Raw genomic sequence first — 22,804 nt, forward strand, 5'->3', positions numbered from 1 at the left:
ATGAGAGCCTGAGGGAGACAGGAGCCTACTGCACTAGTGAAGGGAGCTCAACCTGGGGTGTTGGGAGAGGAGTGGTGGTGCTGGGTGCTACGCAGCAGGGAAGAGGAACTGGGCAGAGAGGAACAAGGAGGTGTGGGGAGGAGGGCCAGGTTCAGGCTGGAGATGAGGGTCACTGGGGAGGAGAAGATACAGAAGCACCTGTGCTGTGGCCTACACTTGAAGATTGCTTCCTCTCCTCTCTCCCCCCAGTCCTTGCATTTCTGGCTACCCTTTAGCGCCCCACTCATCCATGTATATCTGGAGGACTAGCAGGACCCCTCCCCGAGATGATGGGGCGGGGAGTGCAGAGGCGCGGAACCAACCGGAAGTCACTGAAGCTTAGGGGGCTCCAAGGGTCTGGGTCGGTGCCTCACACTCACCTGAGGGCAGCAGACCTTCTTGCTCTGGGGGGACTTCTGTCTGGAGTATCTCCTAGAAGTGAGGAAAGAAAAATCTCTTCCTAGGGAAGAGAAAAAGAGTAGTTCTTCAGTTCCTTCTTGTCTTGGGGGTGACACTGCAGAGGAGGAGCTTTGAGACAGCCCCCCTCCCTGGAGGCAACAGCAACAGCGAGAGGACTGGCCTCTGACAAAGCAGAGCCTCTCGGTCATTCCACCTGCTGAGTGACCTCGGGCAAATTACCTAACATCTCTGATCCTGTTAAAGGGTGTGAATACTAACTACCTTGAAGGGCTGATGAGCCGATTAAAGCAAATGCTGTATGCAGGGAGTACACAGGGCAAGCACTCAACCCATAAGAAAAAACAAAAAAAGCACTGGCTTCAAAAGAAACACAAAAACTCAGAACTTTGCACAACTGAGATGAATAAATGTTGGACTGAACACTTAAAAGAGTGACAATCTATCAACCTCTTAAGGTGTTAAATTTAATATTCATTGAAATGTCATTAAATTCGAAGGCAATTTCCAGGTTAGAGTGTTCTTTCACTTTGAAATTCCTGTGTGTTCATGGCGACTGCTGGGAAAGCAAACCTTTTGAGTCAGTAGCTGCAACTGCTTAGACAAATAAGTAGTGGCTATTATAATTTCCAGCTGATAACTGCAGCCATACTCTTCCCTAAGGGCTGCCGGGTATGTTCTTCCCTTGTGCCCTGGACCAGGACTTCTCACACTGGAATGTGCTTACGGATCCCTGGGAGACCCTGGCAAACTGCAGGCTCTGCTTTAGTCGATCTAGAGAGACGCCGATGCTGCTGGTCCTCGGACCACACTTACAGCAGCGAGTCTTTGCCACACCACGGGAGCCACGTGGGGCAGAGAGGTGAAGGCCCAGCAGCCTGCCTCCTGAGCCAGGAAACCTACCCCAGGGAGGAGGCCTCACGGGAGAGGGGGATGCTGAAGCACCCTGCCCTCCTCCCCTACCCATTCTATTTCCGCTCTTCTCGGCTGGCATCTAAGAGCGATGGTGTTTGTACACGAGGGTGGCTCTCTATCCCCAACCCTGTTAATTCCTCCAGCACACCTTTCTCTACTCTGTTTTCACTTCTGTATCACTTTCCCTGAAATCTGGGTCCCGCCTTTTACCACCTGATGTTAATAGCTGTTTCAAAGTTCACTGACAGGGGTTTTTTTGGAGGTGGATGATGAGAATGTTTTGGAATTAGTGGTGATCACTGAATTATACATTTCAAAGGGGTTAATTTTATGTTATGTAAATTAGGTTTCAATAAAGCCGATATATAAAGATCACCAACAACCTATCTGTATGATTCCATGGCTTCCTCCTAGGCCTTGTTCTGGGGTACGCTCTGTAGTAGTTGGCACCACTGACCATCTCTCAGTAGAGCCCACCTTGGCTGCCACAGCCCTATTCTTTCTGGGCTCCCCCTGCCTCTGATTTCTCTTGCTGTCGCCTCCTGCGTGTAGGAGGTCCCCAAGGCTCTGACCTCAGCCTCCTTGTCTCCTCCCTTCTTTGATATTCCCATTTAGAGGTAATTTCTACAAACACATGTATCTGAATAAATCCTCAGGTGGGAGTCCCAGCCCCGATCTCTCCCCTAGCCGTATCACCAACAATGTCTTAGACATCTCCACCTGATGTTCCATCCTTCCCTCAATTTCATCATCTAAAATTGAACGTATAGCCTTTCTCCACAGACCTGATCCTCCTCTCTATTTCTTACTTCTAAATGGAATATCTACAAACGCTGGCTGCTAGATGCTTAGAGCTGCTTAGAATCTGGAACCCGCCCCAGCTCCAGTCTCCTCCTGGTCCTACTGTGCTTGAAAGCTCTTGAATTTCCATGAGTTTCCATCTTGCTTATGGCTTCACGTCCATCTTCACAACTGTGCAGAAAAGCGTTAACACAGCAGTCCTGGCTACTGTCCCTGAAAAGTCCTGATTGCAAGCTTGGCCCTTGATTGGCATCTGGGAATGTAGCTCTCGGGAGGGCTCCCACCACTGATAAGAGTGGTTCACTGTGCCTAAACTGTCGGTGCAAACAATGTGGTTTACGCTGAATACCCACTTTCCTTCTGGGAGTTTGGAATCTGGGTATGTGACCACACAGGGGAGCGCCTATGTGATCAGCACCCAGGAAAACCCTGGGCACTGGGTCCCTAACGAGCTCCTCTGACAGGCAACATTTCACACGTGTTGTCACAACTCACTGGGGGAATTAAAGTGGGTCCTGTGTGACTCTGCGGGAAAGGACTCTTGCAAGCTTGCTCCTGGTTTTACTGGACTTTGCTCCATGTGTCTTTTCCCTTTATTTTATTTATTTATTTATTTATTTATTTTTTGCGGTACGCGGGCCTCTCACTGTTGTGGCCTCTCCCATTGCGGAGCACAGACTCCGGACGCGCAGGCTCAGCGGCCGTGGCTCACGAGCCCAGCTGCTCCGTGGCATGTGGGATCTTCCCGGACCGGGGCACGAACCCGCGTCCCCTGCATCGGCAGGCGGACTCTCAACCACTGCGCCACCAGGGAAGCCCTGTCTTTTCCCTTGGCAGATTTTGCTTTGTGCCCTTTCGCTGCAATAGATCACAGCGGTGAGTACGACTACACACTGAGCCCTGCGTGTGTCCTAAGGAATTACCGAAAGTTAACATGGCCTTGGGGACAGTTCCCCCACCCTCGTTTATCCTAGCCACAGTCCTAACTGCAGTTTTCCAGCCTTCAGAAAGAGGGTCTTTAGGGGACACCTCACCCAACTTCCCACCCAACACGGAACCTTTTAGGCAGCATGCAGCAGCTCTACCAGGGCCCTCCAGGGATAGGAGGCTCACCGTGGTGAGACAGCACTGCCTCTTAGGAGGTCCCTCCTTCCTGCTGAGCACGCTGCTTTCCCCGAGGGCATTAGACTGAGGGAGGGGAACGGTTTAACTGGTCAGAGAGGCCAGACTGACCGAAGCAGGAGACTGATTAGCCTATCTGGACAAAATCCTGGCTCCCCAGCTGTGCTGGAAAACCCTGGGCACACGAACCTCTCTGCACCTCAATTCTTGCTGTAAGATGGAGGTGACAGGATTTCTCAAAAAGCTGCGGTGTGGAATGACACAAGTCAAACGGTGGCTGGTGCAGAGAACGACGTGTGCATTAGCATTAGTTTTATTCAGATTACGGCTATGTGCTCGGATACATGCTCTTTGACAGAATGAACTGTTTTCACCATATTTAAGAAAAAAAAAACTCTCCTCACTCCTATCCCCTCCAAAGGGTCCTAGATGTTGCTACGGGGGTTTGATTAGCCAGATGTTGTCTGCTCCCTGGGTCCTACTGACCATTACAGACAAGGCTTTGCTGCATCCCTGGGGTGCCCCATAAAAAGGGGCAGACAGCCCCCAGCTGGAGGATGTAAATTTATCCTAACCCAAGGTGGCGTCTCCCTGGCTTCACAGTCCTGAGTTGAATCCTGGTTTAGCCACCCACGGGCTGGCTGCCCATCACGGTCCTTTCGCTTTTGCCACGAGGACTGCCTCTGTTCCCTCAGCGCCTCTGGGTCTTCTCACTTGCTGTCCCCTCTGCCTGGAACACAGTGGTCCTTCGCTTCACCTGCCACTTACTGACCTTCTCAGGGCTGGCCTGGGTCCCCCTCCTGCTGCTGCCTCAGCACCCTGTATACCTGTCACCAGTGCCCAGTCCACTGTAGGATAACTGCCTGACCTCGATTTCCCACTAGACCACACAGCGGAGGCTGTGCTTGCCTACACGCTGTGTTCCCAGTGTTTATTTAGCACAGTGCCTGGCACGTGGCGCTCCTTACGTGTCTGTTAAGTGCGAAAAGAAAGTTGGCTTTGGGCAAGTTGCTTCTCTGAACTCTGGTTTCCTCACCTGTGAAGTGGATTTAATGTGTACTTCAGCTGGCCGTTGTGAGGATTAAATTGAAAGGATACCTGGGGGGCTTCCCTGGTGGCGCAGTGGTTGAGAATCCGCCTGCCGATGCAGGGGACATGGGTTCGAGCCCTGGTCCGGGAAGATCCCACATGCCGTGGAGCAACTAAGCCCGTGTGCCACAACTACTGAGCCTGCGTTCTAGAGCCCACCAGCCACAACTACTGAAGCCTGCGTGCCGAGTGCCCGTGCTCCGCAACAAGAGAAGCCACCGCAATGAGAAGCCCGCGCACTGCAACGAAGAGTGGCCCTGTTCACTGCAACTAGAGAAAGCCCACACACAGCAACAAAGGCCCAATGCAGCCAAAAATAAAAAAAATTAAAAAAATAAATTTATATATATATAAAAAAAGGATACCTGGTGCCTGGCACATGGTAGACACCGAATAACTGACATCTACCTTTTTAAAATTCCCACACATCCCAGCACTTTTGGTGTGCTGGCTCTATAGTTGCTAAGCATTAACATTTCAGTCATTTTGGAGGCTAGTTTGAGGTACGTGAGAGAGAACCAGGCCTGAGGATTTCAGTATCAGGGCCCCTCCCAGCCCGGACTAGATGGTAGCTGGGTGTGGCAGGGGACAGAGGGGACGGAAGTCCCTAGCTGGCACCTTACCCTTCCGCAGACTTTTTCTCTGCAACATTAATTCTTCTCTCTGGAATCTCTCTGGATCCAGTTTCGAGTAGTCCCAGCTATTATAGCTGTGTGGGCAAGGATATATACCTAAGAGGGAGTCAAGAGTGATCATGAAAACTTCTGCAAAAGAGAAAGGGAGGCAGAAAATGGAAGACAGAGGCCTCTGAGATGCCCCTGCTGGTCCCGGGGAGGCTGAGCTTCCAGCATTACCCCTCCTCCCTCCCCCCAGTACTGGCCTTGTAGCCTTGAGTGAGCCACTTCCTCTCTATGAGACTTTGGTTTCTTTATCTGGAAAACGGAGATGTGACGCCCACCCTGCCCTCCTGACAGCGTGAGTGTGAGGATGAGATCACACCACAGACGTGTGAACCTGTGACACACTACACAGATGTGAAGGCATAGTAATTATTTGTTTTCCTGTCTATCTCCTCTGCCTGGAAGGCAGGGGCTGGGTCTGATTCATCTTTGTACCTCCAGGGCTTAGTATTGGACCTGGCACACAATAAACAGGCACTTAGCAAATGTTTGTTCAACACACTATTACACTTTGCTGGGCTTCCCTGGTGGCTCAGTGGTTAAGAATCTGCCTGCCAATGCAGGGGATGCGGGTTCAAGCCCTGGCCCGGGAAGATCCCACGTGCCGCAGAGCAACTAAGCCCGTGTGCCACAACTACTGAGCCTGTGCTCTAGAGCCCGTGCTCTGCAACAAGTGAAGCCACCGCAATGAGAAGCCTGCACAGCACAACAAAGAGCTGCCCCCGCTCTCCCCAACTAGAGAAAGCCTGCGCACAGCAACAAAGACCCAACACAGCCAAAAATAAATAAATATATATAAAAAAAAGAACAAGACAAGGGTGCCCACTCTCACCACTCATACTCAACATAGTACTGTAAGTCCTTGCTGGAGCAATTAGGCAAGAAAAAGAAATAAAAGGTATCCAGATTGTAAAGAAAGAAGTAAAACTGTATCTGTTTGCTGATGACATGATATTATATATAGAAAACCCTAAAGATTCCACGAAAAACTGTTAGAACTAATAAATGAATTCAGTAAAATTCATTTTTACTGAATATAAAATCAACATACCAAAATCAGTTGTGTTTTTATACACTAATGGTGAATTATCTGAAAAAGAAAACAGCCCCATTTACAATAACATCAAAAACAATAAAATACTTAGGAGTAAACTTAGAGCCAAGGAATTAAAAGATCTATACACTGAAAATTCTAAGACACTGACGAAAGAAATTGAAGACACAAATAAATGGAAAAATATCTCATGTTCATGGATCAGAAAAACTAATATTGTTAAAATGCCCATTCTACCCAAATCATCTACAGATTCAATGTAATCTCTATCAAAATTCCAATGATATTTTTCACAGAAATAGAAAAAAATTCTAAAATTTGTATGGATCCACAAAAGACTCCAAATAGCCAAAGCAGTCTTGAAAAAGAACAAAGCTGGAGGCACCACACTCCCTGTTTTTAAACTATATTACAGGAACTTCCCTGGTGGTGCAGTGGTTAAGAAGCCGCCTGCCAGTGCAGGGGACATGGGTTTGAGCCCTGGTCCGGGAAGATCCCACATGCTGCGGAGCAGCTAAGCCCGTGAGCCACAACTACTGAGCCCGCATGCCACAACTACTGAAGCCCGTGCACCTAGAGCCCATGCTCCACAACCAGAGAAACCACGGCAATGAGAAGCCCGTGGACCGCAACGAAGAGTAGCCCCCGCTCGCTGCGCCTAGAGAAAGCCTGCACGCAGCAACGAGGACCCAATGCAGCCAAAAAAACATAAATAAATTTACAAAAATAAATAAATAAACATATTTCAAAGCTATGAAAATCAAAACAATATAGTACTAGCAGAAAAACAGATCAATGAAACAGAATTGAGAGCCCAGAAATAAACCCGTGCATATATGATCAACGAATATTTAACAAAGGAGCCAAGAATACTCAATGGGCAAAGGATAGTCTCTTCAATAAATGGTGTTGGGAAAACTGGATACTCATAAGCAAAAGAATGAAACTGGACACCCCTTACACCATTCACAACTCAAAATGGATTAAGGACTTAAACGGACCTGAAATCATAAAACTCCTAGAATAAAACCCAGGCAAAAAGCTCCCTGACATTGGTCTCGGCAGTGATTTTGGAGGGTATGATACCAAAAGCATAAGAAACAAAAGCAAAAATAAACAAGTGGGACTACATTTAACTAAAAAGCTTCTGCACAGCAAAAGAAACAACAAAATGAAAAGGCAACCTACAGAATGGGAGAAAATATTTGCAAACCATATGTCTAATAAGGGGATAATCAAAGTCTGTAAGGAACTTATACAACTCAGTAGCAAAAAAATCCAAACAGTCCAATTAGAGAAAGAGAAAGGATCTGAACGGACATTTTTCCAGAGAAGACGTACAAATGACCAACAAGTACATGAAAAGGTGCTCAACATCACTAATCATCAGGGAAATGCAAATCAAAACCAGTATAAGATTATCACCTCTCACCTATTAAAACAGCTATTGTCAAAAAGACAAGAGACGACAAATGCTGGCGAGGTTGTGAGAAAAAAGGAAACTCTTGTGTACTGTTGATAGGAATGTAAGTTGGAACAGCCATTATGGAAGCAGTATACAAGTCCCTCAAAAAATTAAAAATAGAAGTACCATATGATCCAGGAATCTCACTTCTGGATATACAGCCAAAGGAAATGAAATCACTATCTCAAAGGGATATCTGCACGCTCATGTTCACTGCAGCATTATTCACAATAGCCAAGACCTGGAAACAACCTAACTGTCCACTCACAAATGAATGGGTAAAGAAACTATGGCATGTATACACAATAGAACATTATTCAGCAATAAAAAGGAAGGAAATCCTGCCATTTGTGACAATATGGATGGGCCCTGAGGACATTTTGCTAAGTGAAATAAGTCTCAGAGAGAAAGACAAATACTGTATGATCTCACTTATGTGTGTGTAATCTAAAACAGCCAAACTCATACAAGCAGAGAGTAGAACAGTGGTTGCCAGGGGCTGTGGGTGGGGAAAATCAGGAGATGTGGGGCAAAGGGTACAAACTTGCAGTTACAGAAGGAACAAGTTCCAGGGATGTAATGGACAGCACGGTGACTACAGTTAATAACACTGTATTGTACACTTGAAATTTGCTCTGAGAGTAAATCTTTTTATTTATTTATTTATTAGTCTATCTATTTTAGTTATTTATTTTTGCCTGTGTTGAGTCTTTGTTGCTGTGCACGGGCTTTCTCTAGTTGTGGCGAGTGGGGGCTTCTCTTGTGGAGCACGGGCTCTAGGTGCATGGGCTTCAGTAGTTGTGGCATGCGGGCTCAGTAGTTGTGGCGTACAGGCTTAGCTGCTCTGCGGCATGTGGGATCTTCCTGGACCAGGGCTCGAACCCTTTTGCCCTGCACTGGCAGGCAGATTCTTAACCACTGTGCCACCAGGGAAGTCCTGAGAGTAAATCTTAAATGTTCACCATAAAACAACAACAACATGATGGGGATTATGTGAGGTGAAGGATGTGTTAACTCACCTGCTTGTGGTAAAAACTTCACAATGTATACGTGTATCAAATTATCATACTGTACACCTTAAACTTCCATAGTGTCCTATGTCAATTATATCTCAATAAAGCTGGGGGAAATTTTATTCCTTAGCTGACGAGTGACTCACTGTGCCTAGACTGTTTATATAACAATGTAGCTGATGCTAAACACCTGCTTCCCTAGAACTTTGGTACACGATAGACAGAGGTGCCTCCATGACCAGCCCGCAGTAAAACCCTTGGGCGCTGTTTCTCTAACGGGCTTCTGGGCAGAAACATCACACACATGTTGCCACGTGTTCACTGCAGTGGGATGAGGGGCTCTGTATAACTCCTCACGGGAGGAGGAGGGCTGTGCGTGAATTCCTCCAAACAATGCCTGTCTTTCCCCTTATGATCTGGCTGTGGACCCTTACTACATCGTAATAATAAGTCTTAGCCATAAATACAACTGTGTGCCGAGACCTGTGAGCTCTACCAAATCTCCTAATGTGGAACTGATCTCGGAGACCCTCAACACAGTAGGAAATGTGAAAGGTGCTTACTTAGCACAGTACCTAGTACACAGGGAACCTCTCAGCTTTCAACGACCTTAGAGGATGTCTGGGTTGAGATGGAGGACGTGAGGAAGGAGACTGAAAAGTAATTGACAAGCAAACATCAAGCTGGCACTGTGTGCGCTGCAGGGAGAGGGGGACGACAGTTGGGTCAAGTGGGGTCACAGTGCGGGTGGAAGGTGGGCTTATCTAGCCAGCACACTGCTTTTGGGTTCCTGGGTCCATCGGCCTACAGCACATTGTTAACTAACAGGGCTGTGCCGAAACCTGCTCCCTGCCGATGCAGCTGGGGACGAAAGGGGACTAGGAATGTCTCAGAACTGTTGGAGGGAGCAGAATCATGAGTACTCCTCGGGCTCTAACCACACACTTTACTTTCTTTATCGTCAAGGAGAGAAAAGAACAACTGCCTCGATGAAGAGGTGTGATGGCAAACAGGAACCTACCTGGGCTCGGGTGGAAGACGTGTTTCTGGAATTGCTTTCCCCAGGAGAAAGTAGCCACCTCTCACCTGAAATCCACAGGCTCATCGTGTTACAGATGTCAGACTTGAATTCGTGAGTGTTGAACCAGGACTGAGGGAAGCAGCAGCAGAAGCTGGTGTACAGGGCTTTACTCAGAAGTGATGGCAACCTCTGGGGGGCAAGCAGAGCTCAGGCAATATTCTGGACATTTCCACACCCAGAAAAGAGCCCCTGACTTCAGAAAGGACCTGTGATAAAACCCTCTACCTGACACCGTGCTGCCTTCCTGTTCACAAGGGAAGCAATTTCTATCTGCAGCTGCCCCACATCTCGGTGGAACCCTTACCCTACCTGGGGACCACTCCTCAAACACCATGCTACGTTGGCCAGCAAAGCCCCCTCCCCCAGCTCCTCTGCATGCGGTCTGTGCCTCAGCCCCTTCTACAACCTGGCCAAAGATTAGCGCAGAAGATAACAAAGTACATTTGCCATACCCATCTTGCTGTCTCCCAGAGAAAATATTAAGTCCTACTTCCTGGTTTGTTTTTTTTTTTCCTTTCCTGTCCATAAGTAGTACTGTTGTTCCTTTTTAACTATGGTTAAGGTCAAATTATACATTTATATCTGGCTTATTAATTTAACATCATAACATAAATACTTCCCCGGGTTACTATAAACTCTTTGGGATTTTTTTTTTTCCAGTAGCGACCTTCATAATATTGTGCTGAGTGACCATATCAAAATTTACTTAAACATTCAGCATCTGTGGATATCGTCTTGTTTCTAGGACTTTGCATTACAAATTATGCAGAATAATTATATTTATTTATTAAGCTAGCTCAGTGTCTGGCACATATTAAGCAATCAAAAATTTGTTGAATGCATAAATGAAAGCAGCTTTTACTATATATTCAAATATGACTTCCAGAAGATGGTATAATAAGAGTAATAATAGCAGCTATTATATATTGGGGGCTTAGCGTGTGCTGGGTGATATGTCAGATGCCTTACAAACATCATCTCATTTAATACTCAGGACAACTCAGCGAGAGAGGCATTATTGTCCTCATTTTATGGGTGATGAAACTGAGACACTGAAAGCCTAAGCAACTTGTTAAGCAGACGCTTAACTAGTGTAAGTGCCTTTCAGCCCGTCTGTCCCAATTCACTTCCCACTCAGGCTGTCTGAGCGCCATTTCCCCATGTCCTTCATAACACTGGGAATTACGTTTTTTAATCTATGCAATCTAGCAGGTAAAAAGATGTACCAAAGGATTGTTTTAATTTGTATTTTCAATTATTATTATTTTTGGGGGGGCCACACCATGCAGCATGCGGGATCTTAGCTCCCCGACCAGGGATAGAACCTGTGCCCACTGCAGTGGAAGAGCAGAGTCCTAACCACTGGACCACCAGGGAATTCCCTCGATTATTGTCAAAGGTGAACTTTTTCTCCCATTTTTATTTCTTCCCTGGTGAATGTTTATGTACTTTGTCCATTGGTCCATTTTTCTTATTGATTTGTAAGACTTCTTTATGTTGTGTGGCATATATGTTACCAGTATTTTTTGCATAGTTTCTCATTTGCCTTTTAACTTTGACTGTAGCAATTTAAATAATTTATATAGTTAAATCGGTCTTCTTATGGTTAATCCCTTGGGGTCATATTTAGAAAGTCCTTCCCTACCCCCAAATCATGTCAATATTCACTTATATTTTCTTCTAGCAACCCTTTTGGTATACATGTACATACACACATATATAAAAAGTACATATGTATATTCATAATTTTCAAATCTCATGCTTATTTAAATACTATAGAAATAAATAAAATATAAAAGGAAGCTTCTTATAACCTTATTCCCTGGAGATAATAAGCATTGCTATGAGTTTGGTAAATATTTTTCCAGACATTTTTTTTCTACTCATAGGAACACATACATATACATATAATTTTTCTAACATGGAGTTTTGTTTTTCACTTGAAATACATCATTACATCTTCCCTATCAGTATATATAGATCTACCTTATTTTTGGTAACTGCTGCATTACAAGTCAGTGTATGAATACATCACAACTTACTAATTACTAATTACTTACTAATTACTCCCTTATGGAAAGCACGTTAAGGGCATTAACTTGGCACTAGCAGTGAATAGCTATCCAATGTGATTTTTTTCCTAAACAGCGATTGATGCTCACTTTTAAGAGAGCCTCTTCATAGTGGGACCTGGATTCATGAGACAAAAGAAAGGCGTACTGCTGGGCTATCCGGTCGAACAGCTTGCTCTGGACTTCCTTCTTTGGCTACCAGGAATACAAACGGAGAAGGAATTACTAGAGCGCCTTGTTGAAGCGGCCAAGGACTGGGAATCTTAACTAAGTATTTCTCTCATTTTTAGGAATCTTATTCTCAAGGTAATTAATCTCATATTATTTATGAAATACTGCACTGATTTGTTTTATAGGATCTATAAAACACATACAGAGAGGTAGAATGTTGAGGAAAGCACCCAAACTCTGGGCCAGGAGGTCCTGACTTTACTCTCTGCCCTGCCATTGACCAGCCATGTGACACGGACCAGTTCTTAATGCTCTGGGGAGCTGCAGGACGTGGTGCAATGTTTACAGCCCAGAGTGCATGGACGAGGCATGGGTGGGGAAGGGACAGGGTGTGACAGATGAGGCTGCCGGGGCGGTCCGTGGAATCAGAAGGGCTTACAGCCCACGTTAAAGAGGCTGGGGTTTGTGCCACAGAAAAATAACTTAAGTGAGGGAGAGAAGCCATCGGATTTGCATTTACCTGGTACCTTTCATGAAAGATCCACCAGAAGCTATCCAGCCACATGGCTCTTACAGAAGGAGAACAGAGAAACTGCTCTAATTCTTTATCTGAACAGAAAGACTTGAAAAGAAACAAAATTCACATGATTACTGCTATTGTTATTGTTTATTTATTTACTTATTTATTCTTTGAAATTTACCTGGAGCCACAGCCAGATTCATAATCATCTCCACTCAAAACCCACTTTTCCACCTATGTTCCATGGCTTTTTATTGGCATTAATTACACCACCTCCCCGCCAGACATCTTTGGTGTCAACACACTTTGGGGTCAACTTAAAAAAAAAAAACCACCTAACCTTTCAGTGAGTGCCAACTATTTACCTTGCCAGGTTTTTTTACATGTTCTCATTTAACCCCTACAATAATCATACAAGGCGTGTGTTATTATCTCCATTTCACAGATGAGGAAACTGAGGACTAAACTGATAAGTCACAGGAATCCCTGGAGGTCCAGAGGTTAGGACTCTGCGTTTTCACTGTTGAGGGCACGGGTTTGATCCCTGGTGGGGGAACTAAGATCCTGCAAGGCACGTGGCACGGCCAAAATAAATATATTGCTGAAGTCTCTTGCCCAAAATAACACAGCCAGCAAGTGGCAGAGCCAGGATCGGAACCCATAACTCTAGGCAGTTGCTCCATGCTGTCATCTGTGTTCATTCAATAATAATCAGTATCAACAAACATAGATATTATACAGATGCAAATCACTGGACCATGAAATCCTGCTGAGTTAGCAGTAAGCATATGGAGTTCTAAAATTAGAACAGAATTATCAGTGAACTCAGAGAGGCAGAAAATTCAGGCTTCATTGTCCTAAACTGGGTCTTGAACCTTCCCTGACTCCAGAGCTGCTACCACGATAATATGTAACATTTGGTGAATGCTTGCCATGTATCAGGCACTGAGCTATGCCGTTCATTGTTTATCTCGCTTTATTTTTCATCATCTATCTCTGTGATTGGTGCTGGTTGATGGAACTGTTATCCCCAATTTATAGAAGAGAAAAATGAGGGTCGAAAGGTTAGGATTCTTGCCTAAGCTTACACAGCCTGGGAGGCTCAAAAGCAGGCAGCCTGGCCCCAGAGACATGGTAAGGCTGCCTCTCCTCTTACCATTAAGAGGAGCAGAGATCTCTCTCTTGCCCCCATCCTGGATGCAAAGGGAAAGACGCCGCCTTGGCACTCCCTTCAAGCCTACAGAAGCTGAGGGCATGGTGCATTGATACACAAGCCACCCTAGTTAGCAAGGAGCTCTCTGAGCCCTGCTCTTGGCTTTGTCTTTTCCGCCATTCCTCACGTTTCCTTAGAGAGGCAGTATCGTCAGAGAGGTGGAGAGCACAGACTCTGATACCGCACTGCCTGGATTCTAATCCAGCTCTTAAGCTTATTAGCTGCGTGACCCTGAGCAATGTTACTGAAACTGTCTGTGCTCAATTTCCTCATCTGGGAAATGGAGATGATGATGACGACAGTCTCTACCTCCAGGACTGCTCTGAGGGTTAAATGAACGAGTGACACACACGCAAAGCATACATACTCACTTAGAACAGTGCCAGGCACTTAGGCAACACTTGTTAAGGGTGTGCTAGCTCTTTATTGTTTATTTATTCACGCTCCTGCTTCCTTTCAAAAAGATTTCATTTCAGCTCTTCAACAGATATTTATCGAGCACCTAGGTGCTCGGGATGTTGATGGAGAGTCCCTGCCCTGAAGGTGTTCACAGGTAAACAGACATTTGAGAGAAGGAATCCCAGAAGGAGGCAAGTAAAATTTGGGATGGCCCCCGAGCAGGATGGAAGAGGGTCCTTTTAAAGCCAGGGCACATATCTACGTTGGGTTTCCTGGGAGCCAGAGAAAAGCAGGAACCAGCATCAGTTATAAGACTAAAAGCATTCCCGTAGATGCACAGTTTTTCTTGGGATTAAGGTCTAAGGAAAACATTCCCCAGGGGACCTAAAGAATGGGACATTAAGTAGCATCGTAGTCACTGTCCTGGGGGTCACCCACACAGCAAATGGAGCAAGAGCACATGTGGCTGGGCCAGCGGGCCTGTCAGGGGCAGCAGAGGTGCTGGAAGGTCTCACAGGAACGGCGGGTCTGTGAAACACCCCATCCATTTCCAAAGGTCTTGCTTCCATTTTTAAATTGTATAAAAAGGAAGAAGAAAAAAACCTATAATCTTGTACACCTGAAACTAACACAACATTGTAAATAAACTAAGTTTCAATAAAATGTTTTTTAAAAACTACAATCTTATTACTCAGAGAATGCTAGTGATAGCTATGTATGGTTTCACCCCAGATTTTCCTGTGTGTGCTTATGTAACATTGTACTGCAATTTTATATACCGATGTTTTTCATTTAACAACATAGCATAGCATGTTAAAATACACTCTTCATAAATATTCATTGCAGTGGCTAAGTAGTCCATCATGTATAAACCAAAAATGACTGTACTGTTCTTCTATTATTGATCATTAAACTTTTCTAATAACATTGATAATAAAAACTATCATTTTTTGAGCAATTATGACTTACTAAGCACTGTGCTAAGTGTGCTAACGTATATTATCTTATTTAATTTTACAATAATACTTCAAGGTAGAGACTATTGTTATCCCTATTTTTTTTTTTTTTTTTGCGGTACGCGGGCCACCACTGCGCCACCAGGGAAGCCCTGTTATCCCTATTTTATAGGACAAGAAACTGGAGCCCAGAGAGCTACTTAACCACCAAAGATGTACTGCCCTCCAGTCCCTTGCTGTCACAGAATCCACGTGGTGAGCATCTTTTTACACTGTCCTGGAGAGAATGTGATGCTCTGAGTGCCTGCTGCTCCTCTACCTCTCTGATAAAGAAAGCAGGGGATCAGGTACCTGATCCCAGGGTGACCACTGCCTGCCCTGGGGACCAGCACCTGGTGAAAGGCAGCTTACTGACTGCAGTCCATGCCAGAGCCCGGCACTGGAAATCCAGCAGACACCACTGTCATACTGGGCAGTGACTGGCCTAAACAGATCACTGCTCTTAGGAAGTCTGAATGCAAGATGGAACAGAGGTAGAGACACAGCCAGAGAGAGGGCAGCAGGGAAAAATCATGAAGAGGGGGCGAAGAAGGCAGAGAAGGGAGAGGGAGACAGGGAGGTGGAGATGGGGGTGGGCAGGGAGAGGGAGAAAGAGGGAGAAATGGGGGTGTGGTTTGAAGCAGCAGTGAGAAGTACAGACAGAAGAGACTGCAAAGCTGGGTCCCAAGAACGGGGGTGGGGGTGACTAGTTAGGAGCTGAGGATACAATGTCATAGCTGCTTTGGGGACCCTGGAGTTGTGCCATCGTGAAGGGCGATCAGACACAGCTGTAAGACTGCTGAGACCATTTTCTGGGCCTCCTCCCCTCTCCACCCCTCCTCACAACTATCCCCCAGCTCCTGAGTGGCCAGCGTTGTCTCACACGCACACAGGTTCTTCAGGGCCTTCGAATTCTCCCTTCCTTCCTTCCTAAGGAACCCAGTGTGAACTGCTCTCCAAGTGGGTGACTCACCCCAAGGGGTACCACAGGGTATGGGAAGTAAATATTCTAACTAATGTCTAATTAAGAAAAAAAAGAAATTAAATTTACCAATATACAACATCATGACTGACAACAGAACACATATATCATTTATAAAGAAACATATATCATTTATAAAGAAACATATATCATGAGGGTGTGAACTCAAAATGTTGTGCTAATAGGATACGTGATCAGAACAGTTAGTTGGGAGACCAGAGGTCTGGGAGAAAGGATGTAGGTTTTGGAGGAAACGTGGGCCTGGCATCTAATCTCAGCTCAGTCACTTGCAAACTGTGTGGCCCTCAGCAACTTAATTGCCACCACTCTTGGTTTCCTGGTGTGTAAAACTGGGACCGCTGCGTCTGCCGCGCAGGTTGGTGTGAGGCTGGCTGGATATCACAGAGGGGCTGCCGCTCTCTTTCCTTACCTTGCCACTAAGGGGGTTTCTCTCAGCCTGGATCACATTGCCCACCATGTCATAGAAGTCCACCCCATTTGGAAGGTTGTTTGGCTTAGAGTCGTCAAACTGTGGATACTGGTACAGCTCTGCCAGCATATTTTTGTCTGCTGTTTTCTGAAGAAAAAAAGCAGAATACGAAAATGGGGTCCATCATTTTGACAGTTTAAAACAATACAGTATCTGCTTTTTATCACGGAGACAATATAACAACCTTATAGACAGAGTGTTTTATAGAGTGCGTTCATGATCCCAGCACCCCTTACCAAACACCTATATACATTATTTCCACTTTCCCTTTCTGGCTTTGAGCACATGTATACAAATATGTATGTTACTTCAATCATTTTAGAATACGTATATGTACACACACGCTTTTATGTCCTGCTTTATCCTCTTAACTTTAGATTTTTCACACTGTTACACTGTATTCAAATTTATCATTTAAAATAATGTATCTTGTTAACAAGATTGCTTTAATTTAACTACTCACCGATCACTTCAAATTAATATTATTTATTAGTAACTTGGAGCATATGGTTCACCCCTTTGGGGTTATTTACTTAGTATGAATTTCTCAAAATGGCACTATTAGATCAAAGGATACAACTATCCCTATGGTTCTTAACATATACATTAAATGGATTTTTAGAATAAAAATAAAATATAACTATAAAAAATGTAAAAATACAGAAAAGTAGAAAGAGGAAACCTATTACCACCACCCAAAGGCACCTACCGGAAACATTCTGAGGGACTGAGGTCCTCTCTAACTGGGCTACGGCCTTGACAATGGAAGAACTCAGTGATTAACTGCTTTGACTCTGAGTCAGATGTCAGCTCTCCCACTTATTAGCTGTCCTGCCTTGGACAGGACATTTAAATGTGCTCAGCCACCATCATGGGTAGTATGACAGTTTCAATGCAGACCGTCAACCATTGGGCTTTATGCTGTGTGGCTAAAAAGTGAAAAAAGGATAACGTGTTCTCCAGCATTTCAAGGTTTGAATACACACGAGCTGGGTAGTTAAAGAGCCAGCTTAGGAGGATCTTAACTGGGGCGGCTGTATGGCGGGGCCAGGCTGTGGTTGCAGAGGCAGCAGAGAGAGCCTGGCCGCAGGTCCGAGGATCTGAGAGGGAAGCAGGTCTCTGCTACCGAAAAGCTGTCCGATGCTGGACACGTCCTCTGACTGTTCCCGACTGCCAGCGTCCCGGGCTATCTGCAGCGACCGACAAAACCAGCACTGCTGCGGGAATGGGCCCCGCGGAGCTGCGCGGCGCAGTGGCTGTGTGAACTGAATCTGAACTCACTGTTTCTAAGGACAAACATCTTCTGAGTTCTAAAAATAAACAGACAAATGACCTCTAGAACACTCCTCAGTCTACCTTTTTGAGGGGTTATGAGAAATTCCAGCATTTTTAAAATACTTTAAGATTCTCTAAAAAGGGAATTCTGCCATGTTCCTGCGTAGTCACCATCCAGGTGCCAAGTATCCCCTCCCTGGGAATAAAATCTAGTCCATGCCCAGCAGAAACAGACCTAGCCATAGATCCCTTACCCTTTTGATAATGAAAGATTTGACATTCCTGGATTCTGAGCCTTTGCAAATACACTGAAATTTTCTTTCGCTCTTTTCTGCAGAAGTATGGAAGAAGAGAAATAGGATGTGAGTAACCACGGGGTCTGTCCGCTGCTGTGTGGTGATCATACCTGTGATTTTTCATTCAACCTGAGCAGTCAGATGACACGCACACTATTAGTCTCCCTAGATCCCACCTGGGTTGCTGACTTACTAAGATTCCCCTCATTTGATTAGACTGCTTGAGCCAGAGAAGCAGCCAGGAGGAGTAGATAAAACGTGGGCTTTGAAGTCAGGCTGGGGAGAATCCAGGACCTGCCACAGACAAGCTGTGTGGCTTTCAAGGCAAGCTGTTCCCTTACCCCCAAGCTTATTCTCTCATCTATAAAACACTTTCTACGGCACCCGCCTCACAGGTAGGGGGCATTAGGAACCTTAAACAGGGGGATACGTATGAAAGCACCTGGTGCAGTGTGTCCCATACAGGTCGTCTGGAAATGGTGTTGTCCCTTCCCCCTTCCTTGCCCTATGCCAAGAAGTCAGATTAAAGGCTCTTTCAGAAGAGGCTAAAAATACCCTCATCTGAGACTCCAGACTCCTACTCGATTACATGTTAGATACTAAAAAAACAAACCCCACAAAAACGCCATCAAGGCTATGAGAAAGGAGTTTTGCCTCTGTCTCCCAAGCTGCCGTGACTTCTCTCTCCTTTTAGAGCCTTCTTCTCCATCTCGTACTTCTCAATTGCCTTCAAAAACCAAAAAAGAAATGGGGTTTTAGGGGTTAGTGCAAATCTTAGAGGAGGGCAGGGGTCAGGGAGTAGGCCATTTCTCCCGCTGGTGTGCAAAAGGCCTGGAACAAAGTGTGTGGCAGGGCCTTGCTGTCTCCCACTAGGTGGTAGGGCCTTGGTGGCCATCTGTGTCACTGACCTCATCCCCCCCAGTGTCACCACCGATGTGTCCCCCTCCCCCCACGCTCTCCCACCTGCCCCTCCTCCTGGCTATGCTCCTGAAGAGTACAGGATTGGCAACAGGGTTCTGATCATGGCTCCACGGGTTACAGGCTACTGTTTGACCTCTGTAAAGGGGGATAATAATACCTGCCTCCCAGTGCTCTCATAAGGATAAGATATAAAGAATGTAATACGCTGTGAAACACTAGCACGGAGGCTTTCAGATCGGAGCTGCTCAATAAAGGGTAACCCTTATTATTATTAATCATCATACCCCTGACCTCTCAAGAGATTTCTCTTGACCTCTGACTCCTCTTACCCCCAGTCCTGCCAAAAAGGGAGGAAAGGAAAATGAATGTCAGTGACCCAGCAAGTTGTACTGATTGTCAACCAGCCCAGCGTTGAGCCTGGGTAACGAAGTTAAAGTATGATTATGTCTTCACCACCCTCAAGGAATTTACAGTCTATTCAGAGAACCAAATCAACACACGTGGAACAATTAAGTCCTAAACTGCTATGTTTAGGATTCAAAGGAGTAAGATCGGTATGGGCTGGAGCAGTCACAGAGGACTGGCCAGAAGTGGCGGGGCACGAGTGTTGGGAATACGAGGGATGAGGCATCTCTCCTTAGCTTGATAAACAGTGAAATGCCCCTCCAGCCTTCCCCCACCTTCCTCCTGAACTGGCAGCCCCGGCCTGCACGATGAGCTAAAGGTACTGGAATGTGCGCAGGTGTGTGTGTGTGTCAGGGAAGGGGTCACACTGCTAAGCCTATGCAGCAACACTGTCACTCCAATTAAGCACACTAGAGAAGGCATGATGGATGGATGAATCGGATGGGTGTGTGTCAATACAGCCATGTCTTTGATACCTGCCAGGATGTCACTGTAGCTGATATTGTCAGGGCCCGGAAGGATGGACAAGATTTGCACAGAGAAAGAACAGAAAAGATAGTCGAACGCTGGAGGAAAAGCAAGTTCTAGGGCAAGAATGATGAGACCTGAGTTTGCATTTGAGACGACAGAAGGACTCACAGGTGGGGCTGTTCCCTGGGAAGGCAGCTCCCAAACCTGGCTGATGCCCAGCCTTGCTGCGGAAGTATTCAGATATACAGGTTCATTAGAATCTGGAATAAACATCCAATCCAAGGAATAAACGTCATTCCTTATCGGGTTCTGAATTGTTTATTTATTGTGGCCCCTGAGTTGTTCTCTATTTAAATTTAAAAAACAATAAATATTTTACATGGTACAAAATCAAATACGGTAAAAAGTCTCCTTCCTACTGCTCACCCAAGACCCTTAGTTTCTTGCACAGCTTTCTAGAGATATTCTGTACCTATTCAGATGAGAGCACACACAGCTCACAGGCCTGTGCCTGGCTCTCTTCACTTTTAGTTTTTAAAAAGCTCCCAGGGGAGTCTGATGATCAGCTAGGTTTAGGTATCACTGCTCTAGGTAGCTGGGAATGTGAGACTGAAATACAGGTGAGAAGATAGAATTTGCAAACATATCATTCATTCCACGAATCTTCCCTGAGCACCTACTAAAAGCCAGGTGCCAGGCTGGTGTCCAAGAGAAGATGCAGCCCTGAGCAGTGAAGCCCGTCTCTGCCCTCCGAGGGCTCAGAGACTAGCAGGGAGAAGCCGGTGATTATGAGGTGATTGATGCTGCTGTGGGGAGGGACAGGATGCCAGAAGGGCGCCCCGATGGGGCACCTACACTGATCTTGGGCTGAGGGTGCAGGGAAGGCCTTTCCAGAGGCAGTGGCCTATCGGGAGAGGAAGGAACACACCTACTGCTGGAGCGAATGGTGAAGCTGTGACGGTGGGTGAACAAGCTCCCAAAGGAAGGAGACTGGAAAGAAGAGCTAGGCAAGTTCACGGCCAAAGTCTTGGGGGGAACCCACATTTAGGGCATGGGAGAAGGAATAGAAATAGGACATGGCTGTGGGGGAAGTCGGCGGGGGGTGCCTGGGTCTCAGAAGGAGGCGGCTCACTCATTTGCTAGTACAGCTATTAAACACTTCTTACGCACCAGGTACGTGCTAGGTGCCACGTGGTAGGGCAGCGTGGAGCCTGGCTATAGGTGCTGACGTGGGAGAAGCAGCCATACAGTCAAGGCCTGATATATAAAGGGCAGGGCACACCGCAGCCAGCAGAGGTTGGGCAGGGTAGCCCAGGGGTGGGCGCTGGTGGCAACAGGCAGCCAGCATCTGCCAGGTCTGACCAGCTGCCTGCGCAGAGGAGCAGGAAGGATGCTTCCTCCAGGTCAGGTCACGTGAGGATCCACGATTGCTCCTGCCGGCCCTGGCCCTGTTCTGAGTGGCAATGAAGAACACCGAGGAGCTGTGCCGATGCTGGGCAGCCTTGAAAAGCAACCAGATCCTGCTACTGGGAGAATAATCTCATTCATTTTCCTGGTTCTCAAGTTATCATTAAAAAAACCCACAGAACTGACATATAAATACATTCTTGTTGTAAAATACCCAAACATTACAGAAGTAGTCAGAGCAAAAACAGTTTACCCCCTTCCATCCCACTCCCTTGCCAGAACTGACTCCATCTGATATGCATCCTTCCAGACTTCTCCCCTACACATTTATACATATATAATGTCCTTCTTGTGGGCCAGGCACTGATCTAAGGGTTTTCAGGAGTCTTCAGTTCTTTCAGAGATGATACATCTATGAGGTAGGTATGTTATTAATGTTATCACTATTTTACAGGAAACTGAGACTCATAAAGGTTAAATAATTTACCTAATGTCACAGTGTGAGAAAACAGTAAAGCAGCAGGAATTTAAACTCTGACAGTCTTATTTTGTGCCTCTGGTGCTATACCCTCATGCACACATACACAGGTATAAGACTTTTTACATGGAATCATTCCAAATAGTGTGTGTGTGTCTATTTTGCTTTTATTTACAACTCAATTCTAGAATGTGTTTGACAGTGGGGTAGGGGAAACAGAAGCTCATGGTGTCCTTTCCACTTCAGTGAAGAATGCCTTCACTTCTGTGAAAAGCAACTTGACTATATTTACCAAAATTTTAAATTTCACTTCTAGGGCTCTAGCTTGCAAAAATATTTGCAAATGAGTCCCAAGATACATGTACAAAAATATTCACATGTTCACTATGATGAAAATAGCACTGAAATACTTATTGATAGGGAAGAGTTAAATTAATTATGCCATATCCAACTTTTCGAATATTATGCAGCTACGAAAAGAATGGGATCAGTCAACAGCACTGACTTTGAAAAATCTCCAAGAGGTATTTATGCTAAAAATAAATAAATAAATAAGAAAAAAATAAAAGCAGCTTCCAAAACAATATTTATGGTATGATCCTGATTACATTAAAAAAGAAAACAATAACCCTAAATGTCTATATTGTATATTTCTAATGTATTTTTTTAAAGTTCTGGAAGGATACAATAACCCTAAAAGAAAACAATAACCCTAAACGTCTATATTGTATATTTCTAATGTATTTTTTAAAAGTTCTGGAAGGATACACACCACATAACTAGCAATGGTTACTTCTAGGGAGGGATCTAGGGCTGAGAGGGAAAGTGACTTTCACTGTTTACTTACATACTTGTAGATACCTGAATACTTTCGAATAAGCATGCATTACCTTGCTATTTAAATTTTTTTAATAAAAGAAAAAGATTGTTGACTCAAGAGCTAAACTGGCCCAAAGGTCAGTACTGGAAAAGCCGAGGTGAGGGTAAAGCTAAAAACTGTGGAGGCAGATCACCAGGTTCAGGACCCTGGGCC

General features: G+C 45.5%; 1 protein-coding gene across 1 annotated transcript in view; it reads right to left on the minus strand.

Moving 5' to 3' along the window:
• The window catches only part of FAM227A (family with sequence similarity 227 member A), a 79,972-nt gene that overhangs the window by 47,474 nt on the left and 9,694 nt on the right, over positions 1-22,804 (minus strand). The window contains exons 3-10 of the mRNA XM_024761552.1: positions 18,744-18,816; positions 18,048-18,124; positions 16,459-16,605; positions 12,440-12,541; positions 11,839-11,943; positions 9,682-9,805; positions 5,007-5,114; positions 420-499 (exon numbers count right to left, since the gene is read on the minus strand). Coding sequence (XP_024617320.1) covers positions 420-499; positions 5,007-5,114; positions 9,682-9,805; positions 11,839-11,943; positions 12,440-12,541; positions 16,459-16,605; positions 18,048-18,124; positions 18,744-18,816 — 816 coding nt within the window. The remainder of the gene's footprint in view (positions 1-419; positions 500-5,006; positions 5,115-9,681; positions 9,806-11,838; positions 11,944-12,439; positions 12,542-16,458; positions 16,606-18,047; positions 18,125-18,743; positions 18,817-22,804) is intronic.

Source organism: Neophocaena asiaeorientalis, unplaced genomic scaffold (assembly GCF_003031525.2).
Source record: "Neophocaena asiaeorientalis asiaeorientalis breed wild unplaced genomic scaffold, Neophocaena_asiaeorientalis_V1.1 scaffold473, whole genome shotgun sequence".
NCBI classification, from domain to species: domain Eukaryota; kingdom Metazoa; phylum Chordata; class Mammalia; order Artiodactyla; family Phocoenidae; genus Neophocaena; species Neophocaena asiaeorientalis.